At 53.4% G+C, this 23,711-nt stretch overlaps 1 protein-coding gene and 1 long non-coding RNA gene across 4 annotated transcripts in view; one reads left to right on the top strand and one right to left on the bottom strand.

Moving 5' to 3' along the window:
• Window positions 1–1,725: 1,725 nt before the first annotated feature.
• On the bottom strand, window positions 1,726–23,638 carry LOC129526891 (uncharacterized). 2 transcript variants are annotated; one of them, XR_010131032.1, is made up of 5 exons: window positions 23,453–23,638; window positions 17,033–17,179; window positions 5,482–5,846; window positions 5,061–5,176; window positions 1,726–3,102 (listed from the first exon to the last, which is right to left on the bottom strand). It is a non-coding gene; the product is annotated as an uncharacterized lncRNA (long non-coding RNA). The 2 variants fall into 2 exon arrangements; XR_010131031.1 differs by lacking the exons at window positions 5,061–5,176; window positions 23,453–23,638 and having other exon boundaries at window positions 2,809–3,102; window positions 17,033–17,447.
• Window positions 17,113–23,711, top strand: part of STRA6 (signaling receptor and transporter of retinol STRA6) — a 30,049-nt gene continuing 23,450 nt past the window's right edge. The window contains exon 1 of one of the 2 annotated variants that reach the window (XM_055363751.2): window positions 17,113–17,208. In XM_055363751.2, coding sequence (XP_055219726.1) covers window positions 17,113–17,208 — 96 coding nt within the window. Of the gene's footprint in view, window positions 17,209–17,577; window positions 17,768–23,711 lie in introns of those variants that run through there. The other variant, XM_063698697.1, reaches the window with a different exon arrangement.

Below are 23,711 nucleotides of genomic sequence, written 5' to 3'. Positions count from 1 at the left end.
ATGCTGCCCAGGACCTCTGGGCTCTCCTTCAGGGACCCCATGAATGGAGAGTGTTTCAATGCACCCAGAGGAGGAAGGGGAGCCAGCAGGCTGCCTGCAGGGTGATCACGATGTATTTAGCCCCTGGCCTCTCTCTCTGACAGGGTGGGAGGTGCAGGGGTGAAGTGGGGGCTGGAAGTGCCCCCCACCCCAGCCTCCCCAGGGCCAGCACCTGCCTGCCCCACCTCTCTCCGCCATGGTGCCGGTCTGCACCCCTCCCTGCGTGGGTGACAGCATTCTCTGAGAACGCCGTGACACTGCCTTTGTTCCCCTGAAATAAAAGAAAATCGAGCTACAAAGGGAAACCTCAGGTAGCTTTTAACGGGGCTCAGCTGCCTGGGGCAGAGTGTGTTTAAGCTGGAGGCAGTTGTCAAAGGAGGAGAAGGGGGAGCTGCCTGCAGTCCCCTTCCCACCCCCTACTCAAGGGGGAGCCCCCATGATCGTGTTTACTCAAGGAAAAGGCTCTTCCAAATAGTGGCAGAGGAGAAAATCAATGTAAATTGATGGAGAAATGTAAAGCAGCTGTCTGCTGTCTGCTCTGTGTGTGTGTGTGTGTGTGTGTGTGTGTGTGTGTGTGTGTGTGTGTGTGTATGCTGGCGGTGGGCACAGCCTCAGCAGAAGCATGCTGCCTGGACGGGGCTGACCTGCTCGGGCCTGAGGCCCAGAGGGTGGGGGCTGGGAGTCAATCTCTGGCACGTGCCTGTAGAGGGGCACTGGTGGCTGGGGGAGGGGCGGCAGCAGAGTCTCTAACTCGAGTTAAGAGAGAGATTAATATATTCAATCCGCTCCAGGGTAATTGAGGGAACAATTGGAGTGTTTTTCTAAAGCCCATAAAACTGCCTCATTTGCAAGGAGGAGCTGACTGGCCTCCAGTCCTCTATGTTTGGTGAAGCGCAGGAAAGGAGGAGGAGGGGGAACCCCAGTGCCCAAGGGCTGGGACATCAGCCTGGGAGGGGCTGGCAGTCCTGATCTAACCTGTTCTCACCTTCCCCACCTCCCACCACTTTGTTGGTAGCAGCCCAAGCATTGCTTTCTAGAGCCTCTCTTTCCCCACCTGTGAAATGGGCCAGCGACAATTCCCCTCACCAGGAGAGCAGAGGGAGTGGCAGAAGGGGAGGCTTCAGAAGATGAGGGAAACCAGCTAACCCAAGGGTCCAGCACTGAGGGGACGGGGCATGAACGAAGAGGTGCCCAGTTCCCCAGCCACGCCAGCCCCCACTCACACCCCCGTGCCGCACCCCTGAGATTAAATGGGCAGTAAAGAGTAAAGTTAATGAAATCCACATCGTGTGCCTCTCCCTGCTTGAACCATTCCAGTCTCCAGGGCAATAGAAATAGTGTATGCAATTGCGAGCAATAAAAGGCATAATGAATTTAAAAGCAGGCCACGGGGGCGGGGGGAGTGAGGACGGAGTGCTTGGGCCTTAAAGGCAAGAGGATGCCTGGGGCTGGGAGAGCGCCGGCCTGGAGCTCCAACTAGAACTGGGACCAGAGACATGCAGGCGGCAGGGGTGGGGGGAGTGGGGTGGGATGGGGGTAGGGGTGGCCGAGGGGACGCTAGGAAAGCCGTTCACAACAGCTCCGTGGCCGCTCTCCTTTCCCCTCCACTTCTCCTTAATGAAAGCCCCCTAGCCAGTGGGTGCCAAATTCACAATCAGAATCCACAGGCTTAGAGCCAGGTGCTTGGCGTTTGGTGATTGCTTTATTAGCTTTTCTTCTCCTTTTTTCCCCTTGGGGGGAAAAAAGGTGTTTTAAACGGAAGGAATTAAAAAAAAAAGAAAAGAAAAAGAAAAAAAAAAACAACCTTGAAAGTGTCATTTAAAAGGCTCCTGGGAAACGAAATCGTTTCTATGAAACAAAACTGTGATTGTTGGGAAGAGGTAAATGCTGGGGGAGGGAGCCCAGTGCACCCCTCCTTCTCCTTCCAGAGCTCAGAGCTGTGTGGGAGGGAGTTCCCGGCCTTCTAGCGAGGGAGCCCCCAGGATGGCTCCCAGAGCTACAAACAAGGAACCTTAAAATTTGCGTTTCCAGAAATTTCATCCCTGGGAATTTCCAGTTTCCCTCTTGAACAGCTATGCCAGTGGGAGATCGTCAGTAGACTTTCAGGGATCTCTTGGAGAGGGCAGTGAGGTACCAGAAGCGTTGTGGCCTCTGAGAGCCCAGCCCCAGGCCCACAGCTGTTGTGGTCTCCCCCGCCCTTCCCAGCCCTCCAAGAGTCATCATTTTCCCGTAAAAATGTCCAGCAGAGTCACATCTGATGGTCTTTTTGCCGGCTTTGGGTTGCACCTTGCTGCTTTCCTCACCCCGGGGTGCTCTGTCCAGCACTGAACAGGCCACCCTCATCTGGTCTGATGAACTCCCCCTTACCCCGGGGAAGGAGAGGCTCTGGGAGCTGGAGTGGCATAGCTCTATGGTCTCAAACCTGCCAAGAGGCGACAGGAGGCAGCGCTGAGGGGGTGGGACGAGTCTAGTGGAGCTCTACCCAGAAAGGAAGCACGCTGAGCCTCTGGGAAGGGCTGCTGCTCTGGCTGGCAGGAACCTGGAAATAGTTAGCCCTCCAGGTGGGTAAATTCCCTCTGCAGCCCCTGCCTGCATGCTCCCAGCATCCCCATCCTTGGGTCAAGGGCTCAGGGAGTGACCTCTATCTTGGAGCCTGTGATTGTGCATGCTGGAAATATTCATGGAGGACAGTCCCTCCCACCATCACCTCCCCACCCACACAGAGCAGGAAGCTTGGGGACTGGAGAAGGGAAGGTGTTCATTGTCCATAATTTTATTGCTCAGGGGAATTGATTGTTTTAGTTCCCGAGTCTCCAGGACTAGGGAATGCTGTGACCAGCATTGGCAGGGCCATTTAAGGCTGTGTAACCCATGGGCCGTGGCTGAGAAGCAAAATGATTCTGATTCAAAGCCAGTCGTGGAAGTTTGCTGAGCCCCGACCCTGGTCTCACACTGAGCCTTGTCTTCTGCTTCCTTCTCATTCTGGATCATCTTGATTATTGCATTCCTGCTCATCCTGCTCTCCTGCCCCTGCTCCACTGCCCCCCATGACCATCATCAGTTCTGGTGAAAAAAAAAAAAAAAAAACCAGTGCCACACACTACACAAACTGGAGAACAACTTGTGAGCCTACAACCAAGTTCTGAACTGAATAGATTCGATTGTTGAAATGCCTGATCACAGTCAGGACTGAGGATAACTTGGGAGGGATAAAATCAATGCTGGGAAGGCTTCCTGGAAGAGGTGACCTTGAGCCTAGACATTTGCATCTGGAGCCAGAAATCCATCCGTAGCTTTGATCTAAATATTGCTCGCTGACAGCCCGCTCTTGCTGCTGTCCTTCCAGCTGTGCCTTTGAGCCTCCAAGTAGCAGCACCAGAAAGGTGCCTGCCTTCCTTAGCCTGAACTGCTAGAGCGAGTTATCTGGGGCTGAAACAGCCCCTGTATTCTCTGAAGGACCTGTCTTCATTGTCTGCTCCCTTGTGCTTCCTGGCCCTGTCGTCAGGGTTATGATTGCTGACTCTCCCCCCACTCTCTCCCAGGGAAGCGATTTTCCTCTCCCTTCAAAGCTATTTTCTTGTCTTGGCAGAAGCAGACATCTGACACTTTAAGAGGGAGCATGGCGGGGAGATGATGGCTTTAAATAACAGAAATTAGAGCTGCCGAGTTCGACTCAGCCATCTCGCCAGTCCCCTTTCCCCTCCCTCGCACACATTCATAACTGCAGCCTGAAGAGCATCGTCCACGTGGCCTGTGGCTCAGGTGGCCAGGGCACTCTGGGACCTGGAGAGCAGGGGACAGCTTCTCCCGAGTTCACAGCTTTTGTGTGCCTAGTCCTGTGACAAACTGTAGGACACCAGGCCCTGAAGTCAGGGAGCTTGCAGTCCAAGGGAACAGAATGTCACCTAGGAATGCAGGTGACATGCATTTCATTTTACAAGCTCAGCACTCAGCACAGAGCTGGGTGTGCAGGAAGTGGTCAAAAGTATGTGTTGATTGACTGATGAATGAATTAATGGACAGAGGCCATAGTGGGCCATGTCAACAGGCTGAGTGACTGGGCAAGAGAAGCTGGTCCCTGGGTCCCTGCATCCTTGGTCATCCTCGTAGTTATCCTGGTACATGCTGCCCTATCACTTGGCCTAAACCACAGCCCAGATCTGGTCTTTCTCCCGCACAAACCCTGCACAAACCCCTCTGGTGTTCCCCACTGCCTCCCGAAATGAACATCCACCTCTGCTCTTCCTGGTGCCCTTGACTCCCTCCACTTTCTCCCATCCCCAGGCCCTCTCCCAGCCTGACAGTCCACCACCTGGGATCCACTTCAGCACCAGACCAATGCACTGCAGGGAGAGAAGCACCGCAGATGGGCCAAGAGGCTTTGGTTGTCAACTTCTGGCTCCAACTTCAGCTCATCTTCTACTGCCAGCGGAACCTCTCCCTTCTTCTTAGCCAGTGTATCGTGGTCCCTCCTCCTGGAATACCCTCCCCAAAGCCCAGGATTGCTATCCCTAAGTCTTACCCACCTGGCATGCAGTCGGCAGAGTTAGCATTTAACAAATGTCTGATGGATGAATGAATGGATAAAAGGGTAAATGAAGGAATGAATGGGAAGATTCACCTCAGATAAACCCTCTTCCAAGAAGCCGTTCCTAGGCACCAAAATCTGACATGCACACTCCCTCACCAGAACTCTCCTGCCAGGCATGCCCTACAGGACCATGGATGATACCCTCACTATACCCAACTGTCTTCAAGCCAGGCGACACCCTGAGCTTAGGTGCTGTCACTTTTGGATTCTGTGCACTATTATACACTAAGGTTTCCAGGAAATGTTGTTGACATTAAATGGCATCAAGCATACCTTGGGCCTGTTTCTCCACCTGTCAAATGGGCTACTACTTGCTCTACCAGCTTCTATCTGTGCTGGCGTGAGGCCTACTAGACATGCTGTCTGGTCACAGAACATGGCCATAGGGGAGAAGCCTCCTATATTTCGGATAAGGACTAGACTCTCTCACCTGGGTCCTGGGTTGGGGTTGAGCCCCTCCTGGTCAGGGTGGATGCTGGATGGGCTTGAGGGTGGGCACACAGAGGAGGCTTCTGTCCCCTGGTCACTCGGGGCCTCCCACAAAATCTGGTGAGAACGAGGTTGGGAACTGAAGGGTCTCAGGGGACACTAACCCACAGTGCAAAAGAAACCCCACTCGGTTGGCTCCCTGCTCTGTGTGGCCTTTGCCCCATTTTCTGTCTGCCCGTTCTAACTGGGACTCCCATGTCCATCCTCAGACTGCACGTTCCTCAGACTGAACATGGCAGCCTTGGGAGCTCTGCTGCTCTGCTCAGCTCAGCTCAGGACAGGGGGTAGCCTGGCTTATCAGGGAGGCTGGGTCATGTACCCGGTGAGCCCAGAACCTGAACTGGGACCAGGGAAGCACCCACCTGCAGTATGGGGAGCTGGGGCTCTGGGCATGGTGACATCAGTTCTGGCTGGCCAGCCCCGGGAGGGCTGTCTGAGACTGGAGGCTGAGAGCCCCGGTGGACATGGAAGGCCACACTGTAGGCCAGGCTCCCACAGTGTCGGGCTGTGGGGTCCGTGCTAGCCCGGAGCAGAGCCAGGTTGCCACAGTAGCGGTACAGGTCCTCGTGATCCTGAGCCTTTGGGTTCATGCGGGGTTGGTCCGGCCTCGGGTAGATGGGGAAGATGGCCTCACCCACCCGCTGGGCTGCCCGTCCCAAGGGTTCGTCCAGCCTCAGTGCCTCCACATGCAGCTGAGCATCATGCTGCCCGTCATTCTTGCAGAAACCTGGATGAGGGAACATGGGGCTCAGAGATGGTCTCAGGTTTCTCTGCATCTGCCAGGTGACTAGGAGGACAGGCAGGGCCCTGGGGAAACCTGGGCTGCCCAGACTTTGAGTCAAAGCCAAGCAGTCTTGGCTAAGATTTCCCTTGTAGGCGACTCCCTCCTAGGCCCTACCCATGGCTCCCTCCCTTTGCTGATGCCCAATCCAAGCCCACCGGGCAGGGGTGAGGAAGGGAGGGCTTAGCCTGTGGGATGATCCTAGGTCCTGCCACCACCATAGACTACTAGACTGGGGAAGAGTTCAGCCTGCCCCTGATTTATAGCCATTTAAAGTCTGGGACTTGGTTTCCCTGTTCCCTCACATCCCTCCTCCTCCAGGCAGCCTGCCAGGGTGGCCTTAGTCTAGGCATGGATTTCCTTCTCATTCCAGCTCACTTTACTTTTCTCTGCTTGGAGTTCCTTCCTCTCCACCTGCTCTGGAAGTTCCAGAAGGCAGGGCCCAGGTCCTCTCATTTCTGTCCACCCCAACATACCCACAATCTAGTGGGGCTCAGGGACAGGCACACAGGGCTGAGTATAATATTACTCAGTGTAATGTCCACTGCTCAGGACTGGCCCCCAAACCCACTGTGTGCTCAGCACTTTTACATTTACAAAGCCATCTCTCATCTGCCCTTCTATTTCCTTCTCACCTGACCTTGTGTGACAGGCACCAGTGTCCCCATGCCACACTGAAGGAGGCACGGGTTACAAAGGCCCAGAATTTGCCCAAGGTCACACCGGCAGAGCTTTGGGATGCAGTCTGGAGCTCTGACCCCGCCCTCCCAGGTCTCCTGAGGCTCTCTGGGGTCCCAGAAAGGGACTCAGGCAGGAGTTCCAGGGTCTTTCTCTCCCCCAAACCCCACCCCTACTTCATACCTTTGGGCAAAGTAAAGATAAACTTGCTCCTGGTGAGGGTGAGGCTCTGGCCAGGCTCCTGCTGCTCAATGACATCAGTGATAGCAGAGCAGGCAGGGAAGGGGTCCCCATCATTCACTTGCAACTGCACCCCAGCCCCAGAGCCCACCTGCAGGGGGTTCTCTGCTGACAGTCTCAGGGCGTATCTACCCGCCTCATTAAACCCCACGCTCAAAACTTCAAACTCCAGATCCAGCGTCTTCTCCTCGGCCTTCAGCCTCTGGCTCAGCAGGGATGCAGAGACCCAGGGTTCAGGCCCCCTGAATGCCATGGCCACTGAGAGACCAACTGCCAGGCTGAGCACTGCACCCTCTCACCCACAGCCCAGCCTGGACCCAGTCTGAAAGCCTGCAGGCTGGGTGCTCAGGGACACTCCCCACCCACCTCTGTTTGTTTGAAGAGAAACCAGGTAACAAGGCAGGAAGCTGGGCCTGACCCGGGGAAGTTTTGTTCCATCGATCCCTTCCTTTTAGCGTTTGTTCCTTCAACAAATATTTCTTGAACACCTACTGTGTGCCAGATACTATTTTAGGCATTTGGAATCCAGCAGTGAACCAAACAATAACTCCAGCCCTCTGAAGCTTATCTTCTAGTGGGGGAGGTGGGTAGAGACAGACAAAAATAAACACTAAATATGGAAAATAAGTAAATTATAATGTATGCTAGAAGATGTTAAGTTCTATGGAAAAAATTAGAGCAGGGACAAGGATAAAGATTCTGGTGTGGGGAGCTCATGGGTATGTGGTATCCAGAACTTCCCATTCTGGGAGAGCCTGTTCATATGCCTATTCTTTCTCAAGAGTTCTTGACTTGGGGTGTAGGGGAGTCTCAAGGGAAGGGAGACAGTGTCTATTCTCAGGGAGCAAGCCCTTAGTTTACCTATTTTTTTTTTTGAGATGGAGTCTTACTTTGTCACTCAGGCTGGAGTACAGTGGCAGGATCTTGGCTCACTGCAACCTCTGCCTCCCGGGTTCAAGCCATTCTCCTGCATCAGCCTCCTAAGTACCTGGGACTACAGGCATGCGCCACCATGCCCAGCTAATTTTTGTATGTTTAGTGGAGGCAGGGTTTCACCATGTTGGGCAGGCTGGTCTCGAACTCCTGACCTCAAGTGATCCACTTGCCTTGGCCTCCCAAAGCGTTAGGATTACAGGCGTGAGCCACCGCACCCGGCCTAGTTTACCTTCTTAATCAAGACTCACAATGTGAGGCACAGCTTCACTTTGCAGACAGCCCAGAGCCTCTTACACCAAAGAGTTATCAAGCTGGAATCCATTCTCCCTGACTCTGGGTCTTGGTGTTACCCAATGGGAGATGGGAGATTCAGGACTCCCCTCAGTAAGAACTATCTCTACCATCACCACCACCACCATCACCATCATCACTACTGTCACCACCACCATAGTCACCACCACCATCACCATCATCACCACCATCATCACCACCACCACCATCATCACCACCACCACCACAGTCACCACCACCATCACCATCATCACCACCACCACCACTACAGTCACCACCACCATCACCATCATCACCATCATCACCACCATCATCACCACCACCACCAGTCACCACCACCATCACCACCATCACTGTCATCACCACCACCACCATCATCACCACCACCACCACATTCACCATCATCACCACCACCTCCATCACCACCATCACCACAGCCACCACCACCATCACCATCATCACCACCACCTCTATCACCACCACTACCACCATCATCACCACCACCACCACCACTGTCACCACCACCATCACCATCATCACCACCACCATCACTGTCATCACCACTATCACCACCACCACCATCACGATCACCATCACTACTACTGTCACCACCACCACCAGCATCACCACCATCACCATCATCACCACCACCTCTATCACCACCACCACAGTCACCACCACCATCACCATCATCACCACCATCACCATCATCACCACCACCTTCACTGTCATCACCATTATCACCACCACCACCATCACGATCATCACCACCACTGTCACCACCACCACCACCACCAGCACAGTCATCACCACCATCATCACTATCATCACCATCACCTCTATCACCACCACCACCACCACCATCATCACCACCACCACCACCAGCACAGTCATCACCATCATCACCACCACCTCTATCACCACCACCACCACCACCATCATCACCACCACCACCACATTCACCATCATCACCACCACCGCCATCACCACCATCACCACAGCCACCACCACCATCACCATCACCACCATCACTGTCATCACCATTATCACCACCACCACTATCATGATCACCTCCACCACTACTGTCACCACCACCACCAGCACAGTCATCACCACCATCATCACCACCATCACCATCACCACCACTACTGTCACCACCACCATCACTATAACCACCATCATCACAGTCACCACCCCCACCATCGCCAGCAGCAGCAGCATCACCAACATCACCATCATTACCTACATCACCATCGTTATTACCCCCATCACCATCATCATTACCCAATATCATCATCATCAGCCTCAACTCTTTGTTGAGCAGCCACTGGATACCAGGCACTCTACATGGCTCTGTGAGTAGATATAATTATTCCCTCTTTTACAAATGAAGAATCCAAGGCTGAGAGAATGTCAGGAAATTCATCCAAGATCACATGGCTAGTGAGTAGCTGTTGAGATCTGAACCTCAGAATTCTATCTACACTTACCCTACTAAACATGTCCTGGGACTGGCTCAAAGATTTAAATGTATTATATTAGAGAACAGGGAATTCTGAACCCTAAAACTGTAGTACAGTTCTGAGTCTAAAGAGAACATTTATAGACAGCATTGATTTCATTCAAAAAAAAGCTCACTTGAAGTTACATTGACTGAAATGCATCACTTTCATAAAGTAAAATATACCAAGTCTAAAAGTGGTATTGGCCAGGCGTGGTGGCTCACATCTGTAATCCCAGCACTTTGGGAGGCCGAGGTGGATGGATCATCTGAGGTCAGGAGTTCAAGACCAGCCTGACCAACATGGTGAAACCCCATCTCTACTAAATACAAAAAGTTAGCCAGGCGTGGTGGCACATGCCTGTAATCCCAGCTACTTGGGAGGCTGAGGCAGGAGAATCACTTGAACCCGGGAGGCAGAGGTTGCAGTGAGCCAAGACTGCACCATTGCACTCCAGCCTGGCAACAAGAGCGAAACTCCATCTCAAAAAAAAAAAAAAGTGGTATTGGCCAGCCCAGCTACAGGTCCCAATGTATACAGCAGGCTTCCTCTGCAATGATTAAAATTCAGTTTCTTCAGATCCCCCAGGGAGAAGCTGAGGCAAAGAGTTCTAGTCGCCTGACTTGTAAGTGAAATTCAGGAGATCCCTTCTGTTTGGGTGTCAGTGTGCCCATCTGTATGATTGGGGTAGTGGGGCAGACAAGTCATCTCTCAGCTCTGATAGTCTGAAATTCTATAATTCATGTCGGGAAAGACCACAGTATGGCCATTTTGGGGAGAGGGTAGGTGGCAGAGACTACCTGGAAACCTTTGCCTCAGCGGCTGGGCATGGCCAACCAGTGTGGGTCTGGAGGCGGTGGTGTGCCTCTGCCAGGTCTGAGGTCTTGGAGCTTAGTGACTCAGTAATAGCAGCTCTCTTCCCTTGCATATTTGAAGTGACCCGCAGAAATGTTACAAGGTAGGAGTCCAGTTGCTTCTGCCCTAGGGCCAACCTTTGTGCACGTATCCTGGCCCCATCCCCTGCAAGCAGGGCCCACACTCAGAATCCCGCCGGTTTATCCCGAGTCCCTTCAATACTTCCCTCATACCCCTCGTTCTCCCTTCTTTCCCTCCCTCCAACTTTTTTTCTTTCTTTCTTTCTTTTTTTTTTTTTTTGTTGAGACCGAGTTTTGCTCTTGTTGCCCAGGCTGGAGTGCAGTGGCGAGATCTTGGCTCACTGCAACCTCTGCCTCCCGGGTTCAAGTGATTCTCCTGCCTCAGCCTTCTTGAGTAGCTGGGATTACAGGCATGCGCCACCACGCCCGGCTAACCTCCCTCCAACTTTCTACACAGAATCTGAGGTGGCTCTGTTGGCCTTAGCAAGGTTTTAGGATCCTCCGCCACCTAATGTCCACACCCACTCCTATTTCTTGCCTCCCCTCCCCCATTATCTCCAGGGAAGGTACTTTTTTTTGGTGTGTGTGTGTACGGTTACTTTTTTAAAAAAGCTGTAGTCAAATACACATAACATAAAATGTACCATCCTAACCACTTTGAAATGTGCAGCTCAGTGGTGTTAAATAAATTTACATTGTTGTGCAACCAATCTCCAGAATTCTTTTCATCTTGCAAAACTGAAACTCTACACCCATTAAACAACAACTTCTTCCACCTCCCCCCAGCTCCTGGCAACCACCATTCTACTTTCCGTCTCTGTGAATTTGAATACTCAGTGCTTCATAGAATTGGAATCTTACAGTATTTGTCTTTTCACAAATGGCTTATTTCCCTTAACATAATGTCCTGGGGAAGGTTCCCTTTTGCTCCAGGCCAGGTCTGCCCTTTCTCACCTCCCTACCCTTGCTGGTGTGATTTCCACTACCCAAACTGCCCAGCTCCACCCGACAGCAGCCCTACTCATCCTGCAGACTGGCTAAAAGCCTCCTCCCCTGTGACCCGGGTTAGTGACTCCCTTCTCCATCCCATTTTGCATTTTCCTCTCCTGTCTCAAATGATGACTTGCCCACACAAGTCATCATTCATTGCCCTGAATGTTGTTTCAGGAATCATGTTTGTGTGCCCACGCTGGGCGAGGGATAGGTGCCTGGGAAATGGTTAAAGCATTATGGATGAATAAATGAATGAATGCATGAATGAATGAAGTGATGAAGAAATTCAACCCAGCTTCTACTTATGCAGAAAGGAATAAGAGTTCTTTTGGCTATTTCATTTGGATTCCATCTGTGACAAGCAAAGACCATTTGGGCTTTTGAGTCAAATTTAGACTCAGAGATGCAACCTGGTGCCTCAGTGGGCAAGCAGGTGGTGAGGAGGGAGGGTACCAGTGTTGGAGGGCAGTAAGCAGGACAGGAGGCAGAAACCCTGATGCTCAGGCATCTCTGGGTCTGGCCTCAGTTCTATGTAGAAATCCGGAAACGTCAGTGAATTTCAGCAAGTCAGGGCTGGACGGCACGCCCATTTTACAGATGAAGAAACTGAGCCCAGGGCCGCAGGGCAGCACCAGATCCCTCCTCCCTTCCCAGGGTTCTCTCTACTCCTGGCTGCCTCCCTGACTCAGCCTCCCACGGTTTTCAAAAAGTTTAAACTCCAGGCGAGACTGTCTCTGGGGGGCAGGGCCTGGTTCCCCAGAGGGGGTCAAGAAGGGGTAAGGGATGTGGGCTGGGGTGAGTGGAGGGAGGCAGGAAGGGAGCAGCCTTGGAAGGCGAACTTCCAAGCCACCTTCCAAAGTCCCAGCGTGAAAGACCTTAATGGGGCCCTCCAGTCTTCTTTCTTCCCCCAAAGAATGGCCACTCAGAGGCCGCTGGCTTTGTTTGGAAGAGCCAGGGCCTATAATTAGCCCACCCCAGAGGGCCCCCTTCCTGCTTCCCACAATGGCTCCTTTCAACCTCCCCCGCTGACACACCCACATGGCCCCTGAGGGCTCTGAGACCCCATCTTCAACTATCCACCTCCATCTCCCTCCCCACCCTCACTTTACTTCCTTCCTCTAGGCAGAGCTGAATCCTGGCAAGCAGGGAGCCCATGAATTCTCTGGAGCCAAGGATCTGGGGCTGGGACTCATCTCCTTCCACAGGCGCAGAATCCGAGGTGCAGAGAGAGCACGTGGCTAGTGAAGGGATAGACCTCTGATCTCCTGACTCCTGGGCCACTGTGATTATGCAATCATGCGATCATCACTGCTCCACCCTGGGCCTTCAGCACCCAGCCCCCCGCAGCAGCCTCCCTTCCGCCGCAGGGGTATGTCACCCCAGGCCCACCTCCCACTCCCTTCCCTTCAAGTCCACAGTGCCAGAGGCCCACAGGGCGACAGGATCACAGGCTCAGACCAGCAAAGGGAAGGATGGCAGCCAGTCTCCCTCCGTCGCACAAATGGGAAAACTGAAACCCCGAACACGGAGGGACCTGCAGCGGCCAGGGGAAAGCTTCCCCACCGCCCTCTGAAGGTTGGCTAGAAATCACCAACAAGAGGCAGGTGAATAGGAGGAAAGGTGTACACCTTATTAACATGTACACAGGAGCCTTCAGAACGAGGACCCAGAGATACAGGGAAAATTGTCCACTTTTATGCTGAGTTACAAGGACACATGGACAACTGTGTAGCGATATGACTGGACAAAAAGGGCAATGATCGAATGTGAATAGACCGAGTGGGGACACCCAGCAAGGCCTGTCTGTCTGGATTTCTTCCTGGCCCCTCTGAGCATGCATTTCTTCCTTCTGGGTGTGGGTATGTATGGGGCAGGACTTTCTGGAATGGAGGTCTGACCTACAATCAAACAAGGTAGGCCTGAGAATTTTTTTTGTTTTTTTTTTTTAGAGACAGAGTCTCACTCTCTCGCCCAGACTGGTGTGCAGTGGAGCGTTCTTGGCTCACTGTAACCTCTGTCTTCCAGGTTGAAGCGATTCTCCTGCCTCAGCCTCCCAAGTAGCTGGGATTACAAGTGTGCACCACTACCGCCTGGCTAATTTTTGTATTTTTAATAGAGACGGGGTTTCATCATGTCGGCCATGCTGGTCTTGAACTCCTGACCTCAAATGATACACCCGACTCGGCCTCCCAAAGTGCTGGGATTATAGGTGTGAGCCACCATGCCCCACCTAGGCCTGAGAATTTATTTGTGGCCAGTTTTTACACAGAAATTGGGGAAAGTTAGAGTTTGTAGGCTTTATGGCTAGCTTTGGGGAAAAGGGGTTTTGATTTCTATAACCCGCCTTGAGGAGGAGGGATTCTCTTTTCTACGTCCGTCCTTGGGGGAGAACGGGCCTGAGACACAGGAGGGCAGGAGAAGGCTAGAAGGTCACTTTTGCTTCAGAGGCTTTCATTTTGGGGTGTTATTTTCTGAGTTCCAACAGGCTGCATTTGTTGTCACTCAGCTAGTAAGTAGTAAAGACAAAATTAGAAGCCTCGTCTCTTCCTTCCACCGAGGGGCCTGGCTACTTTGAAGCTTTCTGCCATGAGTAGTAACTGTGATCCTGTCTGCCACGCCAGTGCCATCGGATGGCACTCCTTTCCTCTCTTGGCCTCCTGCTCCGGGCTCCAGCACCAAGCACTGTCAGGAAAGTCTTGGGTCATCCCTCAAGTCCTTTTGCTCTGACCTCCAGCTGAGCAGGAGCTGGAGGAGGGGAGCTAGGGCAGCATCAGTGATCCCTGGGCTTGCCCTGACAGCCCCCCTCTGCCAGACTTGCCTTGGAGGGGCTAAAGTTCCTGGTCTGGCGGGAGGGAGACGGTAGCCTTACTGCTCAGCAGCACTGACCTTTGCCTTCATGTGCCCAGTTGCTTGGCTGCTCCACCAGGCTCTGAAGGCACAAACCCCTGAGACGGTGTCCAAGCCCAGGGCCCTGTAGACTCTGCGGATCCCAAGACCAGCACCACTCATCCTGCAGCACTGGGGACAGACAGAGCAGGTAAGGCGGGAAAGAGAGCAGGAGATGGCAGGGGCAGCACCGAGTCAGCACAAGACAAGGCCCAAGATCAGGGATTTAGGCATGGCCCAGGCTAGCTTAGAAAAGGTACTACCTAAAACCTTTAGGAGGAGAGACACAAACTTCACAGCCAGACTGGGGAGTGGGGAGCAAAACAAAGAGCAGGAGAGAGAAACAAAAAGGAAACAACAGAGAGAGTGATAGAGAGAAAACACAGAGTTAGACAGAGAAAGAAGGAGGAGGAAAGACAGAAGGAAAGTAGAGAGAGACAGAAGGAAAGGAGGGAGACTGAGTCAGACACAGAGAGGGTGAAACAGAGAGTGGCATACCAGGGACAGGCAGAGAGACTGATGGACAGGGGCAGAAAGGCAGACAGGAGGACAACCAGATAGAAAGAGAGAAAGGGGCCGAGCACCGTGGCTCATACCTGTAATCCCAGCACTTTGGGAGGCCGAGGTGGGCAGATCACCTGAGGTTAGGAGTTCGAGACCAGCCTGACCAACATGGAGAAACCTCATCTCTACTAAAAATACAAAAAAATTCAGCCGGGCATGGTGGTGCATGCCTGTAATCCGAGCTACTCGGGAGGCTGAAGCAGGAGAATCGCTTGAACCCAGGAGGCGGAGGTTGCAGTGGACCGAGATAGCGCCATTGCACTCCAGCCTGAGCCAAACTCCATCTCAAAAAAAAAAAAAAAAAAAAAGCCAGGGGCAGATATTGACGGACAGACCCAGCAGTAGGCAGGGGTTCTGCTGTGTTATCAGACAGAGTATTGAGAGGTGTGTCCCAATCCTGCAATTTGGCTTAATCAACACTTGGGGCCTTCCCTCAATCCCAGAAGGAGTCTCCCAGCCATAGAATGAAACGGAGTCCAAGCTCTAGGAAGGAATGTTCTTGGGGGGAAAAGCAGTGAGGTGTGTGTGTGTGTGTGTGTGCATGCATGCGTGTGTGTGTGAGTAGTGGTGGTGGGGAATCTCTGGCAAAACTTCCCCTAGGTCAGTCACTGACCCTGGCACATCATGTGGCCTCTCTGGGCTTAAGTTTCTTTTGGATGTGTTGGAGTCTGGGGTACAGCAGGAGTCTCCTTCAGCCTTATAATCTGGCCTTAGCTAAGGCTCTGTCTTTGCTACTAACTTACTGCTCTATTCTACTTAACTCATGACTTCTATCTCATAGTCCAAGATGGCTGCCTGAGATCCAGCTATCACAACTGTTTTTCACCCAGCTAGAAGGAGGAGGGGGTAAAGAGAACACCTCTCTTTTTAAGAACACAACCTGGGAATTGTGCTCAGCACTCTTTTTCCAAGTCACTGGCCAATACCTAGTCTAAGGGCTACATCTAGCTTCAAGGGAGACTGGGAAGTGTGCAATATTGGGCTGGGGACGGAATCAATTTCACACAGCTCAGTGATGCCTTCACAGCTCCTTACTCACAGCAGGCTTATTTAAAAAGAATTACACATGCAGTATTTTAAAATATGCATTTCAAACAAGTGAAAAATCCTCCTTCATTCTCCAAAATTCACCCCTCCCCCAAGTGTGACCACTGTGAACAGTTTGCTGTGTGTCTGCCAGATTCACTTTTTATGTATACACACATACATACACATATGTCTACCTAGTTAAAGAAGCATAAAATGAGATCACGATTTATGTATTGTTCAGCAACTTGCTTTCTTGGTTACTGTTACTTGGCAATATGTCTTGGAGGTTCTGCCACGTCAGTCCACAGAGAATTACCTCATTCTTTTTATCAGCAAAATAGTACTTCAGCGTGTCAACTTATCAGCATTGATGGATGGATATTGGGGTTGTTGCCAATTATTTTTGCCATTACAAACGGCCTTGGGAATTTTGTCTCCATATATATGCACGCAGGCATTCCTTGGGAATGGATTCCTAAAAGTGTGCCAAAGGTTAATTTTCTCTTTATGTGGGTTTAACCCTTTGGAACTAAAAATCCTCTTCTCCACGGACAAGATGGTGATCAGATCCAAGCTGGCTGGCTGCTTCCCTTTCTCGGCTTGAGCTGCTCTCTCTCTCCCTCTCTCCCTGCCTCTCCTGGGCAGGCCTGGCTCTGGCATTGTCCTTCTCTCTTCCAGGGTCTTTTACTATCATTGGAAGCCAATCTCACATACAAAAGCCTGTGGTCCCACCTTTTTATAGATGGCACTCCCTTTCTCCTTCAAGGAAGAGACTGCCTCTCCAGGGCCCTTCTCCTGAGAATTTAGGGCCCCGCTTCTTGGCCCGGCCTTTATCTACTCTCTCCCTGCCCTGCTTGCCACAGCACCTAGTCGGAGCACCCTCTGAGCACCATTTCCTTCCCCAGTCTCGTCTGCATCCCTGCAGGATAGCCCCTCTAGGAAGGGGAGGGAGGGGCAGGGAGAGCCTGTGCTCAGGTGAGGGGGGATGCAGCTGACTGTCCTGCAGCGTTGGAGGTTGCAGGCATGTACTTGGGGTGAAGAGCAGGACTCCAGAACCCCAGCCTGTCTGTGAGAAGTGAGAAATAGAAGAGAAAGCTCCGAGGGGGCCTTTTTCACTTCCCCCGGGAATAGATCATACCTGGAATTCCAGCCCTGAAGCCCTGTGATGACTCCCCTTAGCTGTGGTCAGGGCCCTCAGCCCAGCTGGGCAGCAGCAGGATGCAGATCCGGTTATTAAAAGCCGAGCTGGTGGTTCCCCTCTGGCAATTCATCAGGCAGTGGCCCCCTGGGAGTGATGGATGGGGACAAATGGAGGTAAGTAGGGGGTTCCTCAGCTTCTCTAAGGCCACATCTGGGGAAACTCAGCCATCAAAGCCCTGTGCAGGCTTCTCCACTGAGGTGACTCTGAGGGCCAAGGAGATCAAGTTTCGAGCAAATGGTTTGGGGGTGTGGAGAGGCTCTACCGCTGGAGACAAGCCGCCCTGTGTGTTGTGTGGGGCCCCAGCCCCTGCTCTGTGCCTGAGATGGAGATGGGGGTGGGGTGGGTTCCTCTGATCCCGGAATCAAGGGCGGGAGGTCTGTGAGGGCAGGAGGAGGGGCAGAGCCAGACTGGAGAAGGGGGGAGCTGCCTTCCGGGAGGAGCAGATCAAACACCTTTTAAAGCAGGTGCTGGGGACACTGCTCAGGGCCAACTGCCGAGACCACACAACCAGCCACCCCTCTAGGATCCCAGCCCAGCTGGTGCTGGGCTCAGAGGAGAAGGCCCCGTGTTGGGAGCACCCTGCTTGCCTGGAGGGACAAGTTTCCGGGAGTGATCAATAAAGGAAAGGAAAGAGACAAGGAAGGGGGAGGTCAGGAGAGCGCTTGATTGGAGGTAGGCTGGAGCCAAGTCTGGGAGGCCAGGTGGGATTGGAACAGGTCGGGGAACAGCGAGAAGGCACATGGGGTGAGCGGTGGGAAGTGAGCAGGAGTCAGAGCCTAGGGGCAGGAAGTGAGCAGAGTGATGGGCTGGAGCAATTGTGATGAGTAAGTTTGGAGACCTGGGGAGGGCTGCCCTCAGGGGACACTGGGGGGCTAGCAGGAGCTCCAAAAGGCAGGAGACATTCGCAGAGTCCTGTCTGAGTTGGATCTGACTGGCTGTGGGCAAAAGGTTGGTGGAGAGCCCTGTCCTGTGGTCAGCAAGGGAACAAGGAGAGAGAAGTCAGGGGATCTGCCCAGCAGTCAACGTCTTCAGTGAGGAAGGAGGGCAGCACAAAGCCTACATCTCAAGGCCACACCACGGTGACCAGCCCAGGGAGGAACGTGCTGGGAACGGAGAACGTGGGGCTCTTATAGCTGGGGAATCTTCATGGCCTTGTGTCTAGTCCTCTGAACGCAGGAAGCCCTCTGTTGCATCTTGATGTTAACAGCCTCTTCTTGATTGCCTCCCTTGATGGGGGCCTCACTACTCTAGAAGGCTACCTTTGTTCTGAGCTGAAATCTGCCTCCCTCCTCCAGGTCAGTACTAGCCTAGCCCTCTGGGAGGGAAAGAACATGCTGCTCCCCTGGAACAGCCGGCTACCCTCCTCCTCCTCACCAGTGTCCACCCTCATACCAGAGCAGCCTGGCCTAAATCCTTTATGTTATGATGATGCTGTTGGTGAGGGGGGCATGAGAATTGCAGGAAGGGCACATCAGATGGTGCTTCTGACCCTCCCACATGGCAGGGGAGGTAGGAGGTAGAGAGACAGGAGGTGGAGAGTCACCCATACTCTTCCTGCCGTGAGCACGGCAGCCAACGACACTGCCTTCCAGCCCACTGTGTGGAGTCAGACTTGGTCTGGTGCCAGAATTAAGCACGTGCATGTGCGAAGGGCAGTAGGATGTGTGTGTGAGTGTGCTGTGCCACTGAGGGCACACCCCAAGTTCACAGGCCCGCATGAGGTTGACTCTCTTGGCTGCTTATTCATGGACTCTCAAGGGGACTGGGCTGCACAGGTGGGCACAGTGGCCATCCCCCCACTCCTGGAACGCCTCTCTTGCGTGTTCTCTTCCGTGCTATGGAAGTTGGGGGTGTACCTGAGGTTTGAGTGTTGTAAACTATTGGGTTTGCTGCTGGACTCAGAGTCAAGGGCTGAGATGGGAGGGTGGAGAGCAACGGGGGTCTCCGGCCTTTCTGCAAATGGTCACAGGCTTTTGAACATCTTGTTCCAATCTGTGGTTGATTTGCCAGAGTTTGAGTGTCCTGAGGTGTTGCAGTGGTTCTGATGTGTTACTGAAGGTCTGGGGGTTCTTGGGGGCAATACTGAGGTTGCAGGGGTTCTTATGGCACTACTGAAACTCAGAAATGTTGCTGAGATTCTGGAGGTTCTCTGGGAGATCTGGGAGTCCTTGAGGGGATGTTTCTGAGGTTCTGGGGATGCTGCTGGCCTTCCCCATTCCTTCTGGCCTGCTGTTAGCTTCTTCTAAGCTTAGCACTTTGCCCTTTGAGGATTTGATAATCACAGGCTCCCGCAGAAATGCACGTGGGCCTCTGTTCCTGGATGCAAAAATTCCTCAGGTTTAATCAACTTGAACAAAAACATGAGAGGAAGGAAGCCCTGTCCCAAGGCCTTCATGGGCCAGCTCCAACCCGAGGGGCATAGCAGCTCTGTGCCAAGCCCAAATGGCAGATGGCCTTCATTGGCTCAGAGTCCAGAAGCTTTTTAGAACCTCCTCCCATAGCGAGCAGGGCTTAGCCACCCGCCAATCTGTGCCCAGTTGGGAGTCCTGCTGGTTTGAGCTGCTCCTTGGATACTGGCATCAGCCTCATCTGAGTGCCCACGTGGGTTCATGCTGGCCACAGCAAGGCAGCCCTGCCCTGACCCCTACGCTACTCTCTCCTTGTCTCTCAGACTTCCCTTCTTGGCACTCCTGAGACACGTGTCAATTCGTTCTTGTTACCATTCCAGATCTTCCATGGCTTCAGGGCCCTGCTCCAGGCCCCCTCCTCCAGGGAGCCTGCAAGACTGCCCAAGCCATCTCCTCCTTTCCCTCCCCGCTCCTCAGGCTTTGGCAGTTCTGTCTTTTGAGCACTTTTGCTCTCCTGAGGGCAGGGCTGGGCCTTCCTGGGTATCAGTGCCCCTTTAAAGCCAGCTCCAGAGGGCAGGCCCTTGACTGCTGCCCAGGCCTTTGGAGAAATTCTTCAGGGGCACGTCATTACCATCCTTCTCTTCCTAACACTTCTTGCCTCCTGCTGTCTGCCCAGGTAGCATCTTTCTTAACAGCTCAGAACCAAGCCTCCCATTTTGCAGATGGGAGCTCCAAGCGATTCTAGCCCCAAGCTGAGGAGGTACCTTGGGCTCAAGAAGTGGGCTCATCTTGCAGCTTGAGCCACGCGGCCACCCGCTATCCGTGGATCTTCAACCCAGCCTGCCCACCCTGCCCGCACCAGACTGGGCAGGGCAGCTGGGGGCCAGGAAGGGGCAGGTGGGAGGCAATGGGGGCACCTAGGAAGTCACAACCACTCTCTGTGACCTTCCTGTTACAACTGGTTACTGGTGTGCAGGGAGGGGGGCCTTGCGGGGAGAGTTCACAACTGGAGAATCTCCAGGCCGGATTTGAGAGAGAACAGTGAGACCCATAGAGGGGAAAAGACTCACTCAAGGCCACATAGCCAGTCCCAGGGTTCAAATCCGGCTAGGTGGCCTCCCCAACCAGGCGTTCTCCACTGCCATGCAGAAACCTGGCCCTTACCTCTGGACCTTCCAGCTATGCCCTGGCCAAAGTACCAGGCACAAGGCTGCCCTCTGCTTGCTAGGCCCACACCAGGGGAAAAGGACGAAGCTCACCATTTCCTCCCCTCTGCTTAGGGCCTCCCTTGGTGGCCTCTGTGTCTCCCCATGAGGAGGGAGGTGGTATTGTTGGCACTGGGCTCTCCGTGGGGGGTGGGGAAGGGACTGTGCCTGGGCTCGGCTGGGATCCCTTTCTGCCAGCCTGGCTGCAGCCCCTGGGCAGATGGAGGCTCCTTCAGGCAACCTGATTGCCTTTCCTCAGTGCCCGATATGGTTTGGATGTGTGTGCCCTCCAAATCTCATGTTGAAATGTGACCCCCAGTGTTGGAAGTGAGGCCTGGTGTGTGGTGTTTGGGTCATTGCGGGGTATCCCTCCTGAATGGCTTGGTGCCCTCCCCGTGGTAATGAGTGAGTTCTCGCTCTATCAGTTCATGTGAGAGCTGGCTATTTGTAAGCGCCTGGCATCTCTCCTGCTCCCTCTCTTGCCAAGTGTCCTGCCTGACCCCCCTTCACCTTCCATCACGATTGTGGGTTTCCTGAGGCCCTCCCCAGAAGCTGATGCTGGTGCCGTGCTGCTTCCTGCACAGCCTGCAGAACTGTGAGCCACATAAACCCCCTTTCCTTCTAAGTTACCCAGAGTCAGGTTTTCCTTTACAGCAATGCGAAACAGATGAACACAGTGCCCAACTGGTACCTCCCTCTCTCCCCTCAGGTATCAGCGACATACCACCTTCTCAGTGAGGCCTTCCCTGACCACCTTGTCTCAAACGGCCAACTCCTGTCTCTCTTCTCTTCCCCTACTTCACTTCCCCTCTGGTGTTGTCTCCCCTAAGCCCTACCATACATCAGGTTCCATTTGGTGCAGGCCTTGACTCATCTTGCTCGCTGCCAAACCAGCCTGGGGAAGGCAGAGTTAGGCTTCCTCCAAGGAAGAGGATGGTTTCTTTCCTTTCTTTCTTTCTTTCTTTCTTTTTTTTTGAGACGGAGTTTGCCTCTTTTGTCCAGGCTGGAGTGCAGGGGCACGATCTTGGCTCACTGCAACCTCTGCCCCCTGGGTTCAAGCGATTCTCCTGCCTCAGCCTCCCTAGTAGCTGGGATTACAGGTGTGCACCACCACGTCCGGCTAATTTTTTGTATTTTTAGTAGAGATGGGATTTCGCCTTGTTGGCCAGGCTGGGTCTCTAACTCCTGACCTCAGGTGATCCACCTGCCTCGGCCTCCCAAAGTGCTAGGATTACAAGTGTAAGCCACCACACCTGGCCAAAGGGCATGGTTTCTGATAGGCAAGGATGTCTAACCCCTGATACCGCTGGCTTGTAGAGGGAGTGGGCTCCCTGTCTGGAACTAGACTCCAATGGTTGGAAGTGGATTTAAAATCAGATGGGAGTTGGCTGCTCCCTAAGGTAACAGTCTGAGACCCCTGAGCAGGGAAGGGCTTGCTGGGCTCTGGTGTGGGCACGGGGACTCTGGGAAGCCCAGCTGGTGAACCTCAGGGCACAGCAGCCGCCTGTATAGGACAGGCCCACAAATGAATACTGGCCGCCAGAACAAGCAATGGCTTTGCCAAGCTCAATTTCTAAAGTCCCTCTTACCCAAGGGCCAGGCGCTGAGCATCAGGGGAAGGCAGGAGGAGGGGTGGGAGGGATAGAGTCCCGCCCTCCGGGAGCTCACACTCGCGCCTGGAAGGCAAGTTTCCCGCATCCCTGGGATCAGAAGGGCCAGTGTGGGCTCCTCATTACATCAAATAAAGCTTGGGTTCAGCTCTGAGTCAGCAGACGCTGATATCTGTGGGATGGTGGAGAGCAACAGAGCCCTCTTCCTGCGAGAAGGGCCATTTGGGAAGAAGGGGGAGGAACTCAGGCTAGCAGGGTGCTCAGCCCCTAATCCTGCCCTGTAGGCTTGGGAATTTGAATGAGAGCCTCCAGGATTTCAAGCCCTGTCTACTCTGAGACTTCACCCTTGCTGTTTCCTCTGTGGGGAACACACTTTCCCCCACCCCCATCCCCATCCTGAGCCTGCCCCTCTGCTCAGCGGACTTTCCCCTGCCCTTCAGATCACCACGGAAAGGTTATTTTCTTCAGGAATCTCCCCCATCCCCAAATACTCTTGGACTAAATTTGGTTTCCCACGGTTCAGACCAGCTCAACCTGTGCTTCCCTTTGTAACCCTCAGACTTTGGAGGGGATTTAGTTATCTGGCCGTGTCCCCGCTGAACTGTAATCTCTCCTGCCTCAGGGCTCAGAACAGTGCTGGCACATAGTGTGTGTTCAATAAATTTAAGTTAAGACTAAATGAATAATGTCTTCTTAAATAAGCTGTTGAATGACTGCCTTAGCTGACAGGGTCAAAGCCGAAGCCCCTTGTAGGGTATTGGAAGGACAGAGACCCTCACAGTTTCAGGGGCCTAAACCTCCACCAGGGACAGTGGCCTGAGAACTGCTTTCTACCTTCTTCTGCCTCTCGCCCCTTCCTTCAGGCTGGGGCAGGGTCCTGCTCCTGGGGAGGGAGAATGCGGAGGAGCCCTCCTCCCTGGCCCAGACCTTCCCTTGCTCACCCTCAACCTCACTCCAGGAGGAGCAGGAGGCAGGCGGGGCTCCTCTTGCCTACCCGTGGGTCTGGTTTGTGTTTAAAGAGCTAATTTCCGCCTTGTGGGGGTGAGTTATCTCCTTGTGAAATCAACTTGTAGGAACAAAAAGGGTTTACCAATGAGACACATGTTGCTTCCTTCATGGAAACCCTAGGAGAAGAAACGAACAGATTCCCCTTCCCTGCTTCCGCCCCAGCCCAGCCCCAGCGGTCTGTCTCACTCGGTTGTTGCTGTAATGCTGGTCTCCTGTCTGTGTGCGGCACTGCAGATGTGGCGGGCAGGGGCGTGGGAGCTCTGGGGCGGGCGCTGAAGGCAGGTATGTGTGTGAAGTCAGGTGCGGGGGTGGGGGTGGCTCCTGGCCACACCCTTGCAGGGCTCAGGCCGCCAATGGTGCTGGGGCCTCCTCCCCCAGGAGGGGGGCTTTGTCAAGGATTATGGTGTATTTCCATCACCGAGGCCCAAAGGGGCCAGAAAGGGGC

Source organism: Gorilla gorilla, chromosome 16 (assembly GCF_029281585.2).
Source record: "Gorilla gorilla gorilla isolate KB3781 chromosome 16, NHGRI_mGorGor1-v2.1_pri, whole genome shotgun sequence".
Classification (NCBI taxonomy): domain Eukaryota; kingdom Metazoa; phylum Chordata; class Mammalia; order Primates; family Hominidae; genus Gorilla; species Gorilla gorilla.
Note: the sequence above shows the minus strand (reverse complement) of the source record. Positions and strands in the feature narration are given on the sequence as shown.